Source organism: Lepisosteus platostomus, chromosome 7, assembly GCF_059453375.1.
Source record: "Lepisosteus platostomus isolate fLepPlt1 chromosome 7, fLepPlt1.hap1, whole genome shotgun sequence".
NCBI classification, from domain to species: domain Eukaryota; kingdom Metazoa; phylum Chordata; class Actinopteri; order Semionotiformes; family Lepisosteidae; genus Lepisosteus; species Lepisosteus platostomus.
The window spans coordinates 8821065-8842463 of NC_142617.1; the positions used below are offsets into that span (position 1 = coordinate 8821065).

General features: G+C 36.6%; 1 protein-coding gene across 10 annotated transcripts in view; it reads right to left on the reverse strand.

Annotated features, from left to right (window-relative positions):
* tenm4 (teneurin transmembrane protein 4) overlaps positions 1-21399 on the reverse strand; it is a 222951-nt gene that overhangs the window by 144666 nt on the left and 56886 nt on the right. For 9 of the 10 annotated variants that reach the window (XM_088639075.1, XM_088639077.1, XM_088639074.1 and 6 more), the window contains exons 2-3: positions 12415-12701; positions 7644-7913 (exon numbers count right to left, since the gene is read on the reverse strand). In XM_088639075.1, the coding sequence (XP_088495201.1) occupies positions 7644-7913; positions 12415-12637 (493 nt within the window). In that variant the 5' untranslated portion in view covers positions 12638-12701. Of the gene's footprint in view, positions 1-7643; positions 7914-12414; positions 12702-21399 lie in introns of those variants that run through there. The other variant, XM_088639076.1, reaches the window with a different exon arrangement.

Genomic DNA, 21399 nt, shown 5'->3' on the forward strand with positions numbered 1-21399 from the left:
TTCCTTCTCTAGCAATTTCCATACACCTTACCATTGACCACTGTCTAGTTTGGTATATCCTTTCTTTCATGTCTATCTGGGTGGCGAGGAACCCCTTCTAGAGGCAAGGGGAGTGGTTGGTATCCTTCGGTGTTACACGTAAAAGGAATCCAGTGTTTGTGTACAGTATTTTCTTATTGCCAACTGGTGCTGGTATTGAAACCAGTCCTAGATACGACCTGGAGTTTACAGCATACATCAAACCTAAATTATGAATGAATAAGTCATAAGTGAACAAATAAACTGAATATTATAACTAAGACCACACAGGAAATAAAAATAAATGAATGCACCTCCCCTTCCAACACAATGCTTTGGAATAGCTCAAAGTTAATTTATTTTGTCATATAGTACACACTGAGTTCAAAAGTTCTTCCTCTGGGTATTTTTTACTTTTATTCTTTATTGTACCACCCCACCACTTTGTCATTAGGCTAGATGTCTAAAATGAATGATGACAACTACAGTGTGAACAAGAAGCATTAAAACATACTCTTTTAAGAAGCCAAGATGACTTAAAGCTTCTGTTTTTTTCTTGTCAGTACTGTAACACACGTGCGTGGGTGCATAATATTTGGAAACACATATAAAAGTACTGGGAGAGTATTAAGTGGAGCAGACTTGAAGCTGAATCAGATTTTGGATATGTTTGGGTAGAGCCCCACTGATCACTACACTTGTCTTTCTCTTAAAGCTCAGTCCTTCACCAGTCGAGAGCTTCCCCAATAAACTTCAGCCACAGACAACTGTCATAGCTTATGTAATGGGATTTCTGACTGTCTTTGCTGAGGCTGAAAATCATTAAAAACAGTGGTCAATCTCCAGACACCAGCATGAGGAAAGCTTTCAACTTGTTTTATATGTAGAAAATCTAAGGAACAAAGGAGATTGACATGTTTTTTTAAAATTTACTAAGTCTGTTGCTGCAAATTACAGTACATCTGGTAGTATGTTTTGAAATTCAGTTAATAGCGGCTTGTGCAGAAGAGAAAAAAATATTCTCTACAGAATCAGGATCTTAACAACAAATGACATGCTCTATATTGCTCCAGTACATATTACATGTTGTCAGACATATTGGGCTTTATTCCTCCTGGGGTCTACAGGAAATAAGGTTGATAGTTTCTCCATCAGGAAAACAAGGAAGAGTATAAACATTGGTAAAAAAATGTAAACAAATAGCTTTGTAGCCAGGTATTCACTGTTTATAAACACAACCTGTTTGTTGTCTTTAAAACATAATTTAACACACTCAATTAAAAAAAAAAATTATTTAATACAGATGGGTAGCTGCGTCAGCATGCGTCGGCTGCAAAGGAACAAGTAATAGGTTTTTTCCATGTTGAAAAGAGAAGAAAGAAAATGACACCTGAAGAAGGCTCCACAGCCGAAACGTTGTGTTTTCTTTCTTCTCTTTTCAGCGTGGAATCAACCTATTTCTTGTTCCTTATTAATTTAATACTCCAATAAACATTAATATATATATATATTAATATACTGATCTGTGACTCACAATTCTGGCCAAAGATGAGACCATGTTAAACAGCTGAACTACAGTATGTTGATTTGTTCAAAAGCATTATTTTTGGATTTTATAGCAAGTGTCGACCAGTATTTATATACAGACATCGAAGACAAATTTCCATCCCAGCAAAAGCCTAATTCATGTCTTTAAGTTTACGTGCACAATCAAATCCTGTCCTGGCTTAAAGTGAATTTGGAGTCATATGGACACTGTTCCTGTACAGATGTACAGAATAGCAATATGAAAATAACTATGTTAACACAAAATAAGCACAGGGTGGTTTTATTATAAAGTTTAATAATGATACATATTTACATTGAATTACTGGTAATTCCAGCTTTAAATCCCTTTGGAAGTGAAGAAGAAACACTGAATCCCATACACACAAAATATAGAAGGCATCCTTTGTTTGTAAGCAAGTTTGTATTTTGCTTGTAAAATACACATTCAGTGCAGTTTGTATAAAATAAGGTATAATAAGTCAAAAACAATCATTGTTGATCTATTAATTTGTATAAACTTTGTATAAAGGGAACTGTCTTTAGGTTGAGCATGAAAAAACATTTCCAGGATTGGAAATAATGTAATAATCTTGGTTGAAGGGATTCTTTGAATAAACTAAGAGATTAATAAAAACTAACTAGAATAATCTATAAGACTATTACTGAGACTTCTGCAAACAACACAGCAAGACTGCATTTATCATCCTTCATGTAATACTGCTTCTTGGTCAAGGTCAAAGAGGAAGCTACTATTAATGAGATCAGCAGAATTAACCATCTATTCTAAATGAAGCTTCTCGTATAATGACTGCATATGATTAGCAAGAATATACTTCTGTTAAATACAGAGTGTGTCTAAAAATTATCGGCATGAAGCCTTGTAGATATTAACTAATTACATTAAACCAACAAGACTTCATATGTGTGTGTATGTAAAAACATCTTTAAAGGACAGACAAAGGTGGGAGTTGCATGTGAGCTGGAAATGAACATATAAAGACTAATTCCAAGATGAAAGAAAATTTTCTCAGTGCAGAATTAACATGTACTTGTTCCTACACAAGATTTAGATTGGAAGATAGCACTTTTAGCAATCCAAATTGAAGGACTATCTATAGGGAAATGTAACATTAAAGTGCAAAATTTCTTACTCAAATAAATCCACTGCACAGTGCTTAACTCTCATGGAATGAACTGAATAAGCAAAATAATGATATTTTCTTACTAGTGAGAAATTAGAAACAAATGTCAAGCCCTCTAACACTCTATGATACTAATATTTTATTATTTAATTATCATTCTGTAATTTAAAACCAAAGTGGTCATTTGCTTACTACAACAAAAGAGAAACAATTTACCAATCTTAATTCTGTTGATGGAGACTGCCTAAAGCTGATCACATTTGTACATCCACAAATAAATGTTAAAATGTAAATACATGTACGGATTTTGTGTAAGCTTTTTTTTCACAGCACAACTCGAAAGTGAGGGCCTTGGTGAGATTCAAAAGAAAACATATATCCATCTTAATTTACCAAAATATATAAACAACAATAATGACTCTTCAATCAAACCGTAAAGGGGCAGGAAGGGTCTGGATCTAAAATAGACCTGTCTGATTAGCACAATAAAGCTATACATCTTACTGACAGAGCTGACATGAAAGCTAGCTACAACGGCAAATGCAGCTGTGTAGAAACCTTATGACTCTGCTCCAGAGCTGTGTTTGAATTCTCTTGAGGGCATTCCCTTAGGGATCAGGTGCAGCCCATGCACAGGCCAGCCGATCTACCAATGCTGGAAGACATCCACACAAAAAATCGCTAATGGCTGGATGCTTAGCACCTCACGACTACTTGAAGAAACCTGAAGATGTCAGTTCCCTAGCGGACACATTGCCACGGCTTAACCCAGCTTCATACGCAAAGAACTCTGAAAAATGGGGGCAAATAAAAAAGGCACAACAAGATTTTCAGCTTTATAATCATTTGAGTAACGAATACAGCAAGGCTGCTTGAAATAGTCTATAACAAGGATTATCACGTCTTGTCTGTATTAAGCCAAATTGATTTTACTCATTTCATTTTTATTTACTTGCTTGTTGTATGCTTTTTTTCTTTTTATAAAGCAGCTTGCTTCATGTTTCCATTACTACTTCAATGTTATCAACACTGCAATTTTCATCTCTCTATAAGCAAGGCCAGTGAACTCTGGTCATGTAGAAGAGCACTCAACAGTGAATGAGATGAACAAAATAAAAACAATGACATTCTTCCACTGTAACTAGGAGGAATCCTTTTTCCAAAGGAAACACAAATTTAACACCAACATTGAGACCTGGAAAATACCATGAAATAATTACAGCATGGCGCAGAAGAGTTCTGCGATAACTAAGCACTGTTCTCCAACAAAAATATTGTGATGTTGTTGTTTATGGACATTGAAACGGTACTATAATGTTATAGACAGCTATCTTCTTATCATCAAACCCCAGACAAACTTAAGAAAATCAGATTTAAAAGAATTTGTACTTGCATTACTGTACTTCAACCTCATTCCACCACACTACAGACTAGGAGGAGAAAAAATAATACTTCACCAATTTAATTAAAGGAAGGGATTTAGGTATGTAATTATGCAGGCTTAGAATATAATTTAGTCAAGACACCAGGGTTAACTACTTAACTACTCTACTCTTAAGATTAGTGTCACTGGATCATAAAAACCAAAGTAATCTGAAACTTGATTTAACGTCTAATGCAAAGGACAACATCTCCTACAGCACTGTGCCCCCATACTAGGGTACTGGTTTGGAAATGCTTGTTTAACATCACTTTATTAACCCTATACAATTTCTTGCATTTAGGAATTTGTCTTTTCGCATACCCCAGTTTGCTCTCCATGAGACACACAGCCACACAGATAGGGAGAGAGCATGGGGTCAGAGCGCAGGGTCTGCCATTGTACAACGCCCCTGGAGCAGTTGGGGTTAAGGGCCTTGCTCAGGGGCCCAACGGAGTAGGATTCCTCTGCCGGCTGCGGGATTTGAACCAGCAACCATCCAGCCACAGGCGCAGATCCTGAGCCACAGAGCCACTGCTCCGCCCAGAGGTAAGAGGTAAGAGGTTTAGAGGCAAGAGATCAACCTACAGTTCCACCAATACCACATGCAGCAGCAACCAGATATTCCTAATCTGGGTCCTAGAATACCTTTCTTTTGTTTTTTGTTTAAACTGATATCTAAATTATAATTGTATTATTAAATTAAAATCAAATAACTAATTTATTTACCTGTTTGACTTTACCTCATTTTGCATTCAGGTCATACTTTCCGATAGAAAAATCCTCTTAACTGGTTATCAAATAAAAATGTACAGAAACAGGTGGGAATGACACCATGTCAAATATTCCCATTATAACCATTGTTTGTGACATAAAGACATTTGTCAAGTTTCATCTGGTTGTTTAAAAATAATCCTGAATGGGAAAAAGTCCTGAAACTTAGCATCTGGCACTGGCTTAGCTAATTTCTAAGCCTATCCTCCAATAGAGCTGAAATTGTTAAGAAAAGCAAATAGCTAAATGAAATGTTCAGTAAACTTAATGAAGGAAAACCCTGAATGAAATGAAAACCAGGAGACACAGTGGAGCTTCAGAACCAGGAATGGTAAACACTGTCTTAGACATCTCCCTTCTCCTTACTGGCCAGGCCCAGCTTTGCTTAGCTTTGGAGATCTGAGGAGATCAGGCAACAGGGTGGTAACACAGCCTTTTAATTATCCATTAGCACATCTGTTGATAGTATCTCTGATGACATAACAGGAAATGTGAAAACAAGTCTGCAGATTTCTGAATGAATAGCTCTATGCAGATGTTATTAGAGCAGCAGGACCTGGGCCCTTGTGTTAACCTAAAACACATCCTAAATTGTTCTGAAATACAAAATCCCTTATACTTGACAAGGGAAACATGCTGAAACAGAACGTTCTATTTTTGCACTTTTTCCAGAGGGCAAGAAAAGCAAGTGCAATGATACATTACATGTAACATTTTGTCATGAGTCATGTAAATGTAAAAATCTTACAATACATTTCACAATTCACACTGTACATCATTATAGCTTACATTAAATTAACTAGTTAAAAACATTAGAATGCGTTAGATCAGTACACCAGTATTTTCTTGGATCAATGTTTTTCCTTGTGTATATCACTGAATCGTAAAAAGCTAATCCTGCAAAATATCTGATGTTCTTTTAAATTTCTAATGCATAAAATAAGACATACTTTTTCTCTCCAGGCAATAAAAACATATACCATACGTTAGAAACAATTAAATACAGTAATTAATTCTTCAGCATGAAGCGCAGTATTTGTATTTCACTCCATAGCTTGATCATATCTGCAGTTGACATCCTTAATACCAACAGCTTCAAAATGACCTTTCACTGAAAGAACACGAGCTCACAGGGCTCTCGGGTAACATTTAAAATGGCCAACACACTCGAGAGGATCTTGTTATGATGATTACCATTTGCAAGGCATTAATGTGACCGCCAGCAAGTGTCATAGTAGACACACCTGATAAATACATATTTCGAGCTTCAGTTCTTTGGAACATACTTCATATTAGACTTCATATCAGTTTCGCTGTTCAGTACTACAGTTGCCATGTGAAGACAATACAACCCATACTGTATAACAAACAGCAAAGATTAAAACAAATGCTGTAATTAAAACTCTCCCCAGCACGTAGTTTAAAGCAGTACACATGTAAGATTTATTATACTTTTCTTCCCAGTATTAAAGCAATGTAGTTAATTATTCACATGGAAGAAAACAAATTGAGCTGTTAAAATATTTACCCCAACAGCTATGTTAAAATTATCTCAATGCACACTCACAGAAATGAAATTGATTTTTAGCTTCAAGAAAAACAATTTAGAGAAATTTGTGGAAGAAATATCAAAACTCAATGATAAAAGATCTATTATAAATTCATTTACAGTATGTTCATATGACAACAAATGCAGATATTAAATGAAACAACTTGAAAATCATTCATAATTTACATTTACTGAATGCATGTGATATGTCTGCTATATTTAGAAAGAATATTTGAAGTGAGTTAATATTGTAACGCAACGGGGGCTCAGGCGGGCGCCCTTGCCGCATCTGGTCGGCCCCATCCCGAGCTGTGGTCCTGCTATCACAGGGAAGGGCGGTGACGTCACCCGCTCTGGTACGCCGGCTCTTACACACAGTGCTTGTCGGCCGTAAGCGTTACATTCTCCCCCGCTTAAATCGCCGTCCCCGGCAAAGGGCTATCCCACCCCGCTTCTGACACCAATGTAACGCAACGGGGGCTCAGGCAGGCGCCCTTGCCGCATCTGGTCGGCCCCATCCCGACTGGAGGCTCGAACCCGGGACTTCCGCGTCTCTCTGCAGCGACCTAGCCCCGTGAGCTAAAGAGAGATCTCTCCACAGCCCAGTAGCTGTGGTCCTGCTATCACAGGGAAGGGCGGTGACGTCACCCGCTCTGGTACGCCGGCTCTTACACACAGTGCTTGTCGGCCGTAAGCGTTACAATATCAAGTTAAAATCCCTGCATTACACTAGATTAAATAAGAGATTTGCAGTATTGCTAAAATGCTGTCATAATACCAAAGAACTGGACCCATTTGATTAATTTTATATGTACACATTAAGGATTTCTAAATATTTTATAATCAATATTAAATCTGTCTAAATCTGAAGCTCTTATAAACTTACTTATCAACTTCACATCCCCCCAAAAATGAAGGATAATGACATACAACATGACATCTGTTTATAAGCCATGCTTTTGGACTACTTGGACTGACCGATGGAGGAGATGGATTGACTGATGGTGAAAAATAGCTTTATATGCAGAAAAGAAGATCAGAACCATTTTACATTTTAGATCCTATCGTGAAAGAGAGAGAGAAAGAACATATAAGAACAGATCATGTTTCACAAATCAGAAAATGCACTCCAACTGCAGCGCAAGGATGATTCCGAAACCATCGGAGAGAGTGCAAGTGTTTTCTTCCTTACCATTTTCTGTGTTTTCGTGTTCTGTGTCAGTGAGCGTTAGGTTGGAATTAGCTCTGCTGGACAGGCAGGAACTGCGGCCCGATTTGGTGTTCCTTCCCCAGAGTCTGACGGCGTGTTCTGGAGACATGATCCCGTCAGTCTCCGTATCTGCGTCAGATCCAGCACTGATGGAAAAGCCACGGTGAGGCAGTCCGATCTCTGTCCGGTAGCTTGTCCCATGCAAAGGCATTCCCTCGCCAAACCCAAGTTCTCGAAGGGAAAAGTCTGTTCCTGAAAAAACACATAAGCAAGCCATGGAAAAAATAAGTACACAGCACTTTAAAAACCTGAAACTTAAATCCCCTTTCATCCTGTGATGCTCTTAGCTTGATGTTTTTACAATGATGATTTTACAAGTAATACAATTACATTGCTCCTTTCCCATGCATGTAATATTTAACTGGGAGATTTGTACACTGGTCAAAAACAACAAATATATGCACAGAAAATCTAATTTTTCAGACAGCTAATGGATTCTAATTTTAAACAGAGCATGACAGCTAATTTCACTTAGAAGCATCTTATGTTTATAAAATGGACTTAAATCTATCTTTGCAGCCCACATTAGCTATATGTTATGAATTTCTTTGACTATGGCACCATACTTAAGATGCTCTGCTGTGTAAAAGTCTGCTGTTTTAAGTAAATCCTTCTTTAAACAATTCACAAGCCTTTTAGCTTAACGGTTGTGTAGAAAGGAACACGTTATTCATAAGAAACACCTTAAAATATACAGCGTGTCCATTATATTTGAGAAGTCAGTGTGATGGATTACATTGAATTACTTGGATTATATTATCAAATATAGCACTACACTTCAGATTAGTTCAAGTAGGAAGCTGTGTCAGATTGTGGAAACTGCAAAAGAACTAGTAAAGCTGAAACATTGTGTTTCTTTTCTTCTCTTTCCTTTTCTATGCAAAATAATTAAAAAAACTACCAAAACAGAACCTCAAGTTTCCTTGCAATCAATAAGTCAAAGTTCATTTAAACAATGAGCTCAATTATGTCTTAGATGTCTGAGTCTGATGCACTTGTTGTAAATTGAAATGTTTTAAAAACCTTGCAATGATGTTTTAGGGCCACTTTTACTACTTCACTTTTAATACGTTTGAGGTCATATAATTACAAGGAAAAATTCATTGCCATTACTAGCCACCAAACAATGAAAAACAGAAGCCTTGGAGCTACATGACAGTATTCTTGGCATGACTCAGTGTTCTTAGCACTGTGTGTTTTGGATTCTCATTTCTGCACTGTACAGCTGTATGCTTTTTTAGAAGCAAGACTGCAATTCATCCACTTTTCCTTAAGGATCTGGATATTTGGCTAGTCTTTTGTTTGGATTTTTTTTCTTAAGCTTCCTAGAAAGAAATAAAAACAAACACATAGAACAATTACTTATATTATATACACATTTAACCCATTTCTATCATTGAGCAAAAGGATGTTTCTTTGGTATAATATTCTTCTCTTCGTGCATTTTTTTGCATTATTTCTAATTTAAGATGCTTAAGATGGGCTTAAGATACATCAATACACCTTTCAACAGACAAAAACCTGTTTTGAACTGACATACTGTACAGAAATCTTAAGAGTGAACATATTGAACATTTGAACATATTGTATAAAGGTTTAAGAATGTGTGCACATGTCCTAAAACTAATATACAGAATAAAAAAATACCCTGATTAGCTTATTATGGAAGGAACCACCAGGTATTTAAAAAAGACACTGATATTGCAGTTTCCATCTTGTCTGATTGTATTTCTTAATATAAAACACTGGATTCTCAATAACCTGCTAAAGAAACAAGTGGGGAGAGTTACTCCTCAATGTTAAGATAGTACTAATCACAAATTCTGTTCTAATATTAAAAATGATACCATAGATCCTTTTCTGACTTTTGAGCCTCATGTATGGCCTGTTCCAAAGACAGCCTTTTTTCACTTGTACAATACTACGCTTTTACAGTATGACCACTTTTGCCATTAAAAGATGGTGAAAGGTAGCTCATGTACTCATAGCCACAAAACTGTATTATCATATTCTGTGATTAAGCTTTATAATAAAGCTCTTTGGCTTACCCAACAAAAATTTTAAGCAGGTAACATAGTCACTATAATGTAAATATTGTTCTAACTTTATCTTATGACTGTATTTCAACTGTATTTTCTCGATGACACAGAAAAAATTAGAATTTCCTTTAAAACTGCACTGCTAACCTGTGCCTTAAATGGCACAGCGCCTTCTTACATTGCTAATCTGCTTACTCCCTATGTCTCTACTGACAATCCATGCTTTCTCTGTGGCTAGCTTACAGCTCGTGCCAAACTCCATGTTGCACACTCAGGGTGTCAGGGTCCTTGTGTTAATGCACCTGACACTGACATGCCCTGCCAAAGTTCTACTGCAAATTCTGATTTTTAAATCTCATCTAAAGACAAATTATTATAACTTGGTTCCTAGCTCCAACTAACCTTGTAGATTGTTTCAATTTACATACAGTATTTTATACATTTACTTGGTTCCTGGCTGTTTTTTAATATGATTATAAAACGCCTTGTTCCAAAACATGCTGTAGAAATAAAAGGTTGCTGTTGATACATACGATATTTGATGCTGATAAAGTATTAATAGTGATAAAATGTTGAGAGAGCACTATATAAGAAATATTGGTAAGTCCTCTTTAATTGTGTTTCAAAGAATGGGTGCAGGTTTAAAAACCTATTCCCATGTAGCTTTTAAATTAGGCTTCGTTTATCAAATTCACAATTTGCATTCACAAAATCACATTTACACAATGCATTTAACAGATTTATGTAATCTATTTAGATGTTGTTCCAGATGTTTCAGTTATTCGATCACGGCACATCTGACAAGAACACCTCAGTGGTGAGAATACTGCATTTAAAGCTTTACTTAAGCATTGTGTTCTTTTCTGCATGCAAGTTCATTCTTTTATGCAAGTTAACTTATGGTGGTTTCTGAAAAGCAAGGTTTTACTCACTTATCTCATAAAAAAAACAAATGTTTTGCAACAAATTGCAAAAGGTGTGCCATGTAACATCAAATGTTAGCCAATTTAATCAGATCGGGGCTTCAACATTACGGTGACAGGCAAACCTGATAGTGGGTCCAAGACTTACAGTATGTTACAAACACAATATCTACAGTAAATCTCAAATTGAAACTGGGAAATTGAAGCTGATTATGACAAAAACAAAGGGGTACAGGTGGATAACCATTTTCCATGATGTTTTGATTTTTTACCTTGAACTCTGGATCTAGACATGCATGTCACTACATAAGCACTTTCCATTATCTACAGACTTGCTCTCCCTTTGTTTCAACGACATCAACATTATCAAAGTTAATGGCTGGGGAGCAGCCCCCCCAAATCTCCTTCATTTAACATGGATGATGAAAGCTCATAAATAATGAAAGAGGACTGTCACAATTAGCTGAAATTCTCATGTCTTTTCAATTAATGTCATGAAATGCATTGATTTTCATACTGCTTTCTCAGCTTGCCCTTTTAAGGAGAGGGAACTCAAGACGGTCAATATCTGGAGCCAATAAACATATAAACTCTTTCTCCCTCAGACCTCATTCAGCCAAACTGGCTGCATTTGTGTTTATTTATTGGCGATTATGTTGCGGATTAACCTATTTATTGCTGACTTACAGGATTTATCAGGGCAGCCTTCAGAGCTGTTTTACTTGGATGCCTCCCATTTTCCACTGTAGGGTGATAACCTCAAACCACTATCAAACAGCACTTGCTAATATTGCATGCTTCACTGCAGACTGTTTAAGCAGAAACCTAGCTAATCTACGAACACTGCTGTCTTCATCATGTACCACTGATCTCTTTACACTGCAAAGGAATGTAAAGACTAGACACACTAGAAGCAATGTCAGAATGAGCTAACGATTGTCCCCACCCTTCTTTTAAAATTGACAATCAGCTCTTTGTTTTTTTTTTTGCATACTGCTTGTGCTGACTTTTATTTAAACGGTATGTTATTTAACTTTGCTGGTGTTGCTGTTGCTGTTCAGTGTTTGAAATTTGGTGCTTCCTTAATGTCTCTGTATCAGAGCATACATGCAAATAAGTATTTCATTGCACTTGTGCATATTGACAATCTGAACGGAACTAACTGTGTTAAGTCACTGCTTAGGTCACAATCCCAGCCACAGTCAGCTCGTGACATGACTCCAGCTCGAACATCTGATGTCTGGATCATGGAATCCCATCTGCACTTGGAATGATCACCTTTATCTAATGAGCTAAATTCTGTATTTAATCCATAAACAACATACAAACAGTTTGATTCATCAAGGGCAGATAAATCTAAACCCTCTGGGCAGGCATTTAAAACCACTCAACACAGAGTCCTGAATGCAAATGAGATCACAAGCAGATCTGAACAGGTGTACCACTGGCAATGTCACTGCCAAAATGTATTCCACATGCAGAAATCCAGCGCTCTCCCTAGAATTCTTTGACGTATGCTGTAGTTTTGGAACAGCATAATACAGAACGGCAAAATAAACTACCTAACTGTTTAACCAATCTGACTGTTGAAAAACGAAAGTGTGGAAGTGGCGCACCAGCACCCGTACAGGAATAAACGTGGTATTGATTCGTGAAGACGAGGCCTGCAGCTTAGTCCGCACAATCATCTAGCTCGTGGTTATTCGCAGTTGCTAAAATCCGGTCTTTTACCTTGCCTGCCGAACTCGTCAGCCTCCTGGTGAACCATGTCCTTCACTCGGTTCCCATAGACGAGTCTGGAGTCCTGGTCAAAGGCTTTGAGTGTCTCGCTAGAACTGTAGGATTTGGGATGGAGCTTGCTCTCCTCGCTGTCAGCTGATGAGCTCGTGTACCGCCGTTCCGCGTCTCGCCGCGCTGTCAGTGACCTGTAAGGCTTTCGTTCTTTCACATCCATGGCTGCCTCTTCTCGATCTTCAACTTTAAAAGTTGGCAGTAAGGGCAAGTTAGTCCCAAAGATTCTACAGGGGGAAAAAAATAAATACATTTGTCAACTGTTTTTTTTCCCTCACACAAAAAAAACACATTCACTTGCATGCTTCAGAGACTGTGGGCAGCATTTGCAGTATTCGATCCTTTCATATTATTGACTTATTATTGCATTTCAGTTGAATTTGATATCTTTACTATCTAATGATATCTCTGAAAAATAATCTGGAAAGGAAAATCAGACATTTAATGCACCGAATGTCACAGATAGATCATAAGTAAAGGGACTTTTTAATTAACAAAAAATAATTTCTTTGATATGCCCCTGAAGGAACAGAGCGCATATGCATTTTTAATGAGACTGCAATACTGATTATGAAATTAAAGGATTAATACATTGAGTAATAAGTGTTCAAGTCTACAACTGCCATTTTACTAATGTTTTAATGTTATGGTAATGTTATCAGTGCTACATGTCCTCAAAATGCATATTTTTGCTAACAGTAGAAATACTTCCTTCTAAAGCAATAATTTTGCCCCCCAAAAATTTTCAGGAACTGGATTATATTTATAGTTCATATTGTGTTAAAAATGAAAATATCGTAGAGTCTAGATCTACAGCTAAACTAACAACAGTCACGATTATCAGAAAATATTATGCGATAATGGTAATGCTTCATACTGTAAGAATGTAAAATCGGGGCAGCAGTTTAAATTATAACTGACAACAGCAAAACAGTAACAGACTACAAATATAACAACCCTATTTTTCTTCTAGAAATGATCTTATTTCAATATAACAGGAACTAAAAGTCACAAAAGGTAAATAGGAGAGCTTAAGCCTGTTCATCTCTAAAACTGAAAAGGGGACATTTAAACCCAAGACTGAAACTTGTTTGGGATAAAGAGACCTCATCGTTTATTTGTAGTGATAAACAAGATGGCAGGATCCACTTAGACAGGAGCTTAATGGTCCAGCAATGTAAACACTACTTCAACTACACAGCTTGGAAAAGCTTCTATAGACTAGGCTTTTCTCCAAAAGAAGATAAACAGACCATCAGATGTGCAAGAGAACAAGAAACCAGAGTCTGTGTTGCTTTAAATGCACCCTTTGAAAGCTTCATTTGCAGACTTGACCCTGGCTAAGCTATTTATGGCCTTTCCTTCTCTAACATGCACACAATTTAGTCCCAACTGTTTAAACAACTATGTCCCCTGGGGTCACTAATTTCCTTTAAAATACTAGACAACTATTTTATTTTTACCTTGATCTGCATTACTTAATTTGGTTTTGTGATTATAAGAAAAAAAATACCTCCTGCACATTAAATAATAAAAAAAATTTTTTTCCCGTTCATGCATGTGCACTTGGAATGGGGAGAAAACCAGTGAATATGGGCAAAGATTAACACCAATAAATAACATCACTGAGCTACACAAAATATTCACTCAAGTTAAATCACCACAAGGACTTGCTTTTTGTCAAAGCAAACTGCAAATAATTTATTCTGCATTCCTCAATACCATACGGCTGCTGTCAAAATGCTTTTTAAGATTCCACAGCAGTCAGTATAGCTCAGAAGAGAGGTAGACTAAAAAAATCACGAGCAGCTCAAGCAGCATAATATTAAAAAAATCACAAACGTCAACTTGGCAGTTCTAGCTTCAGAACAAGTTGTATTTCTAGTCAAAGCTGGGTTTTTGTCTTCAAACAAATGGATTTTTTTTTGCATGAGACAAAACCAAGAGTGACACTGAATTTAAAAAATCTAGCACTTCAGTCTCCAGAAATGGGTTCGAAGATTCACATTTGCACCTACAAATCTGTTGCAAGCACATGTCTGATCGCTCGCCTCTTTTAAAAATAATCCTTCCTGCTGCCCTGGTAAGTCACTGCATAAGCTAGTTTGTTGGAACGGTCGAGTGTCTTTGTAAAGAAAACTTGCATTTCTTAGGGACAATTTAACTTGCAGTTAAAACGGAGCACAGTGTTAAGGTCATTTGAGAGCCAGTAGCATTTATAAGCAATTTGCTTTGTGTTTGCTATGAAGAGGGCACATGGCAGGAACAAAATATTCAGCTCTCATATTTCAGAAGTATACCATGCTTCAGAATTAGTCAGAATGCCTTCAATAAATCATGCGTCCCCAATGAAATGGAAGGTGCCCAATTCAAACCGAAAGTCTTATAATGCTGTAACTGACCTTTCCATTCCATTACTGCATTCTGACAACTAACTCAAAACCTTTTGTACAAAATCCATTCCTCCTTCACTACAGTCTGCTGTAAAGCAGGCCAATAGCACAGGTTGTGTAGTTTAAATACTGATCTTTCTGAGTAAAACAGGACAAAAGATAAGTCTGAATTTAAATTGGTAGCAACATATTCTGTTCTGAAATAAATATCAATAAATGAATAAGTCTCTTGTCTGGTGAAGGTGCAGATTTACAATCTATTAATCATCAGTTGTCATATCTTGTTACAGGACATTCCCAGTATATGATTGGTACAGTATAATACTTTGTAAATTTTTAATACCATAATTAAAGTGTAATGCAATTATTACACCAACAGTGGCTTTATACCTATGATTCCTAATGAAGTAGCACAGATATGCTCAATGGGTAACTGACATAAATCCTCAGGAGACTTCAAAGGTTTCTAAAATCAATTTCTGGGGCAGTCCTGAAGGTAATGTGGTAGAAGCATTTACAGACGTCTACCCTTTTTTTTAAAGCTACAGAGACTCCAAAGATTATTTTTCAAGACGCCAAGTTTCATTTAACCTGCAATTAAGGTGTTTTAGGTTTTAAGCCATTTGGAAAACCAAAACAATCAATCATTCTAAGTACAACACATTCTATGAATGAATTTGGCAGGATATATTCAACAGTTTTGTACATGTGCTGTACATTGTCTTTCAACATTTAATAATAAGTTTTGGTCATGTTGTCCCACCCCTCAGTATTAAGATTAGTTTACAAAAAAAGTCTAAAACAAAGTAGTGTGCAGAGGTTTGGATTATTCAATGGAAACCACATTACTATGTCATTATAATATTCTGTAAAATTCTAAAACCCATGAACAGACTGCTCTCTTGGTACTTTGGAAATCCATCTTTTCTCAGGTTTCCATACTTATATGTTAATTTACATTTGTAGTGATAGACTGAAAGTACTATCCAAAGACTTTAAGAAAAGATATCTTGTAAGCCTTGCTCAACGTAGTCCTATAGGCCAAACGCAGACTTATAAAATTATTGCAATTAAAGAACTTTTAGAAAATACATTCTTTTAAATATAGCTGAACTTACTATACCAGAATCATAGCTAATGAAAACGAATAAACTAAAAATTCACTCAATATTTTTCACAGGACTGGACGTGTGCCTTTGTCCAATGACTCCATCTTTAAATGACTGTATTAACACATCTCATTTCCTGTCAGGATTAGTGATTGTGTAATTTCTTTGAAAGGTTTTCAACTTATAAAGCAGCTCCAGATAAAAAGAGTCCTTGCAGAACTGCCAGAGTGAACTGGAATTAAGTATTGCAAGGTAAAATGTCTGCCCTTAAGTTTACTGTTACAGTTTTGCATCCCTCACACATTTTTATGAACTCCACATAAATGTTGTTATTGAAAGAACTTCAAAACTAGGGCTGTAATATAGGTGCCTTCAGGAATATAAAAATTACTTTAAAATGCAGTATCTTGTATAAAGAAATGAATAACAACAACGTACTGTAGATATTGCACATCTCATTGCTCTGGAAGGAGTATGAGACTGCTGGAGATATTTGCTGTAAACCTGAACATCCGTCCGTTCATTTTCTAACTGCTTCTCCCAGTACAGGGTGGTGGCGGGGGAGCCGAAGACTACCCCACTAAACAACGGACGCAATGCAGGGTACACCTTGTACGCGATGCCACTGTTACAGGGCAGACAGACACTGGAAACTGGAGCATCTAGAGAACCCAATGTCAACCACAGGGAGAACATACAGTACACAGACAGCACCCCCGGTCCAGAACTGAACCCAGGAACCCAGGACCCCAGCGCTGCAAGGCAGCGATGTTAACCACTGCGCCACAGTGTAAACCTAAACGGGACATTCTTAAATAAATGTTCTGTTCTGAGCCCCATCCCTAGTCGGTCTATATCATGATGATAAAAGCATCAGAGCAACCACCTCTAAACACACTGGTATTAGCTAAATGTTTTGCAGCATGTAGTATTTCAAGCCCAACAAAAGCTAAGTCCTCAGCTTGCATACTGTCAGGTGGTCTGACAGTATGTCAATGCAGATTTATTAACTTGATTAGCATTTTGGTCCTTGTTTTCTCTAAAAGGCTTAACAAAGGTAAGAGTGGATTTTCCTCACTGATGCTTGCATCAGAAATCGGGGAACCTGATAACTATACAAAGTTTTCACCTCGTCTCCTCCTACCCATTTCATTTCTGGTTTTGTGGTGTTACTAAAAGGATAAATCCTTTTATATGTCTAAAATATTACTGCAGACACATTAAATCTAACTAATTTAATAAGAAATGCAGTCATATATTTAAAATGGTCTTTTGGCTAAAACAAAGTCATATATGAATAGGCTAAAATAGAATAATTTCAGAAAAGATTCTCATGACACCAAAAAAGGTTGTACCGTATATTCCCATTTCTGATAGTATGATTAGAAAGAAAAAAGGCCTGGCACTTTTTTAAAATTATAGCATATCTTTTTTACTTTTTCTGACATAGGTTATCTTGGTTCCATTTTCAATTGTACTTGAATGGCTCAAAATGAAAATACATTTCAGTACTGATAAAAGATAGCTTCCCGGTTGCAGTGCAAAACGGTCCAGATAAATGGAAATCTTGAATTCACTAAAATCTGTGTTCAGATGCAATTCAGTTTTAGATTAATCTGCTTGCCTAAATGGGAAATCTGTCGAAGAGGGGAAAAATCTCTCCATTTCGTTGATCTCTCAAACCCAGTTTTAGAAATGCATGCTGTTGGGCCAAATGGCACACCAAGGATAACTGCATCTGGGCCATCTTGTGAAAAAAAAAAAAGATCTTCAGTATCACAAAGACGCTTTTGTGGGGTATGGGAGTCACCTTTTTGTTCAGATCGACAGCTGAAAAGATGCCAGTGATTAATGACTTGCAACCCTCCATACAAGAAAACCTCCACCGTCAACAAAAACATCTTTTCTCCTTTAGATGGAAAATGCACTTCAGCTTTGTTGGGAGTAATTTAGGGAGCCTTGCTTCCAGGTTACTAATTTTCTACCTTTTGCCCAAGAGATTTCAGTCCTATGCAAATTCTACCAGAGGCAAAAGGGAGCTTTATGCGTAGGCACATTGTTTTAGTCACAAAAGAGTGAGTCGCATTGAAACATCGACGTCTCCTTAGCATACTCTTTATTCTGCTTTAATTGGTTGGTACGCCCAGTTCTCCATCTTAAAGACCCTGGGAACTGTGGGACAAGATTTTTAGAAAGGCAACAGGCAATATAAACATTTTGACAATTGACATCCAATACAACAGTATAATTTCCTACTGAATACATGCCACTGAATTCCTATTTTGGCTGTCAATTACCACATCAGGAACTCATGTACTTTCACCTGCAGAATCTCTCGGCTGTAAAGAAAGGTTCCAGTCTAGTTACTTACAAATTTCTAAATAATCAGAGCTATCTACTTTGTGTCAACGTCTTAAAGGAAGTCCAGATACTGTATCATATCTTGAACAAAAACAAAAACAGCCAGTGAACTAATTCAAAACACTTAATCATTTTTTTTAAATAACTTAACTGAAAACCATGACACTTTCAATTGGGGAAAACAGAAAGAAAACCTTTTTTATTGGTAAAGGATTGTTCACAAATGTATGATACCATGATCCATTGCAAGAGATGGGTTGAAGAGCTCTATTGAAACTACCCTTTTGATTGAATGGTAAAAGAGTAAAAAACCAGGCATAATCTTAAGCACAACAGGTCCTGCAAAAATGAACTGTAGTTAGTGACAGAACACTGGCTGGTTTGGTGCCACATCGCAGAAGATGTTAAAGGAATAAGTGGTAAAAACTAAAACTCATCTGTTTCACTGGTTTAGAGGAGATACCTGACGAATTTGACTTTGCAGATCCTGTAAATCAATAAATTAAAAAAGCTTTTTTTTTAAATGTATTTTCTTCCATTTTGCGATTTTTTGCTCTTCTTTTAAAATATACCGTAAGACGATCTTTTGTCCTGATATTTACAAAAGGCATTTACATAGTTTTGCTCATTGCAACAAGTGACATGGAAACAATGTCACTGTTTTAGTCAAGATTAAGCTAAGTTTATCATTAAAAATGTTACGCGACAAACCAGAGATTTCTATCTGGAAAGCTGTGAATTCAGATCCAGCACTGGATATCTCTGGTGTGCCTTTGAGCCTGGCACCTCAATCATGGCACTCCAATAAATACATGACTACAAATTTCTGGTTACAATTTTTTTAAGCAAGTTTAGAAGTTTTAATGTAGAAACACAATGATGACACTTTTTAGAAGAGGTTTATTCAGAGCATTCTAACCTTTTGTGTTTAGAGCCTTGTCCTTGAAGAGGAGAAACAAGTTGAACAAAGTGATCAGGCCTGGCAAGCAAGCCTGGCAGCGCATCCTTAGACTCAAACAAATGTTTAACCGAGAGACGTATTATTAATCTTAGATGTACACATAAAATCTTAGATGATCCTTCTGATCCACTGTTTTAGAATATACTATCCTAGCCCCTGAGAGGAGGTACCACATGTCTAAAGACTAAGAGAGCATCTAGTTCCTTCATAACTAAAATATTTTAGTTGTTGAATGCATAAACATAAGTCTACAAATATAAATATATGTAAGACTTTTTCCCCAAACAAAAACAAAGAAAAGTCAATCACAAAACAAAACAGGAGTCATCAGATACAAATACAAAGTAGTGATTTGCAAAGTTTTTTTGTTTAATGTGAGTCTTGTAACTAAAGACCTGAGATGGTTGCAGTAGTCATAAACAAGACTAGTGCATAAAGTGTCTTTTTACTTAAAAGTGTGCTTGAGCAAGAGAAAATAAAGACTGCAGTTTCTCCACGGAATTTCTCACTAGCAATTTCAGAACAGCAGGACTAAAAGCACCCCAGGTGTGTATCAGCTATCACCACAGACAGACATACACACAGACTAGGTAAATACTAGACTGACACACTATAAGTATAGGGATAAATACCCTCTTCATTGACAAGTATTCCTTCATTACAGTCAGACTCTGTAACCTCACATAAAATGGTGAAACAGTCAATGACAACACTCTGGATCCACAACAGGTAAGTAGAAAATACAAACAACCAATACATAGATGAATTTAACCACACTTTTGACCAAAATAGAAAAACGCAAATGTTTAGAAACAAAGGACATTATCTTTCACAGAATGTAAATATTTGAAAATAAGTGAGTAAATATATCGGCGTCTAAACTGTATATGAAAGACCTCAACAGAGGCCATACAGTGAGGGCATGCAACAGCTGTCACAAACCCATCAAAAGCAGGAAAAATGTAATAAGTGAATTGATGTGAGATCAATGCACCCACTTTATAATAGTTGCAATCAAGTCATCATGCTTTGAATTGAAGTACAATATATTACTGGAATTGAATATTTCTTAAAAGATATTTTACCGTAGGTGATCATTCCACAATTATCTTTAATGTGCATGACAACACAAGAACAATATTTCTGAGGGTTCAAATACAGACATAGGCAAAAGGCCGTTTTCTGTATGGAATTCATACTAATGAGTCACAAAGTGAAATGCAATCAAAGATGTTCTGGCTTGCAGACCTTTCAACGGGGTCTAATTGGGTGGAAAACGGCATAAGAAAATCCTGCATTCCATTCCTCGGCGTTTAATCTAAAATCCATTTAGCAGTACTGGTGCTTTCTATCAACAAATACTCATTCCTTTGATTATCTCCACTTCATACAAAGAGGGAGATAAACTCTCCCTTTTCGAATTATGGATTGTTAATCAGCCTTATTTTTGTTCATCAGTAATGAAGCAAGATAGCACTTAAAGCTTGCAGTTTTAAACAAGTCTAGTTGAATTAATTCCAAAATATTCCATTTCTTGTTTGGTGTTATTCTGAAGGGGAATGTGTCCTGGCATTGGTTAGAACACCATACGTCCTAAACCATAATCCCAAATTGTAGTGCCTCTGTGAGCTGAGTTTTGGTAGTTTCAAGCTACACGGAGACTGTACTTGCACTCCACACACTTTCAGCACAAAAGCACAAATATACATTCTGTTAAAAAAACAGTATAATTTATTAATTTATATTAATATATAATAATATTAATTTATTAAGCTGCTATCAAGCTTGGTGGCATAAAATGGCTTTTGCAAAAAACATCCTAGAGGTGGCTGAACCAGAGGCGGTTGTTTTGGTAATTATCTACAGGAAAAATACGTTTGAAAAGTACAGGATTTAACACACCAAGCTGTTGGAAGGTGCTATATAAATGCAAATTGCACTCAGCCATTCATCAAGTAATTAGTTTTCTAGTTATTTATGAGCTCCTGGGAGAGGCGACAGTTTAGTGCCCACTGCTGTTTTTACTCCCACGGCCACTTACTTTACAGTCCATTCTGAATATTTTTCCTGTTCTGCAAATATGAATTTCCTCTCTATTGTA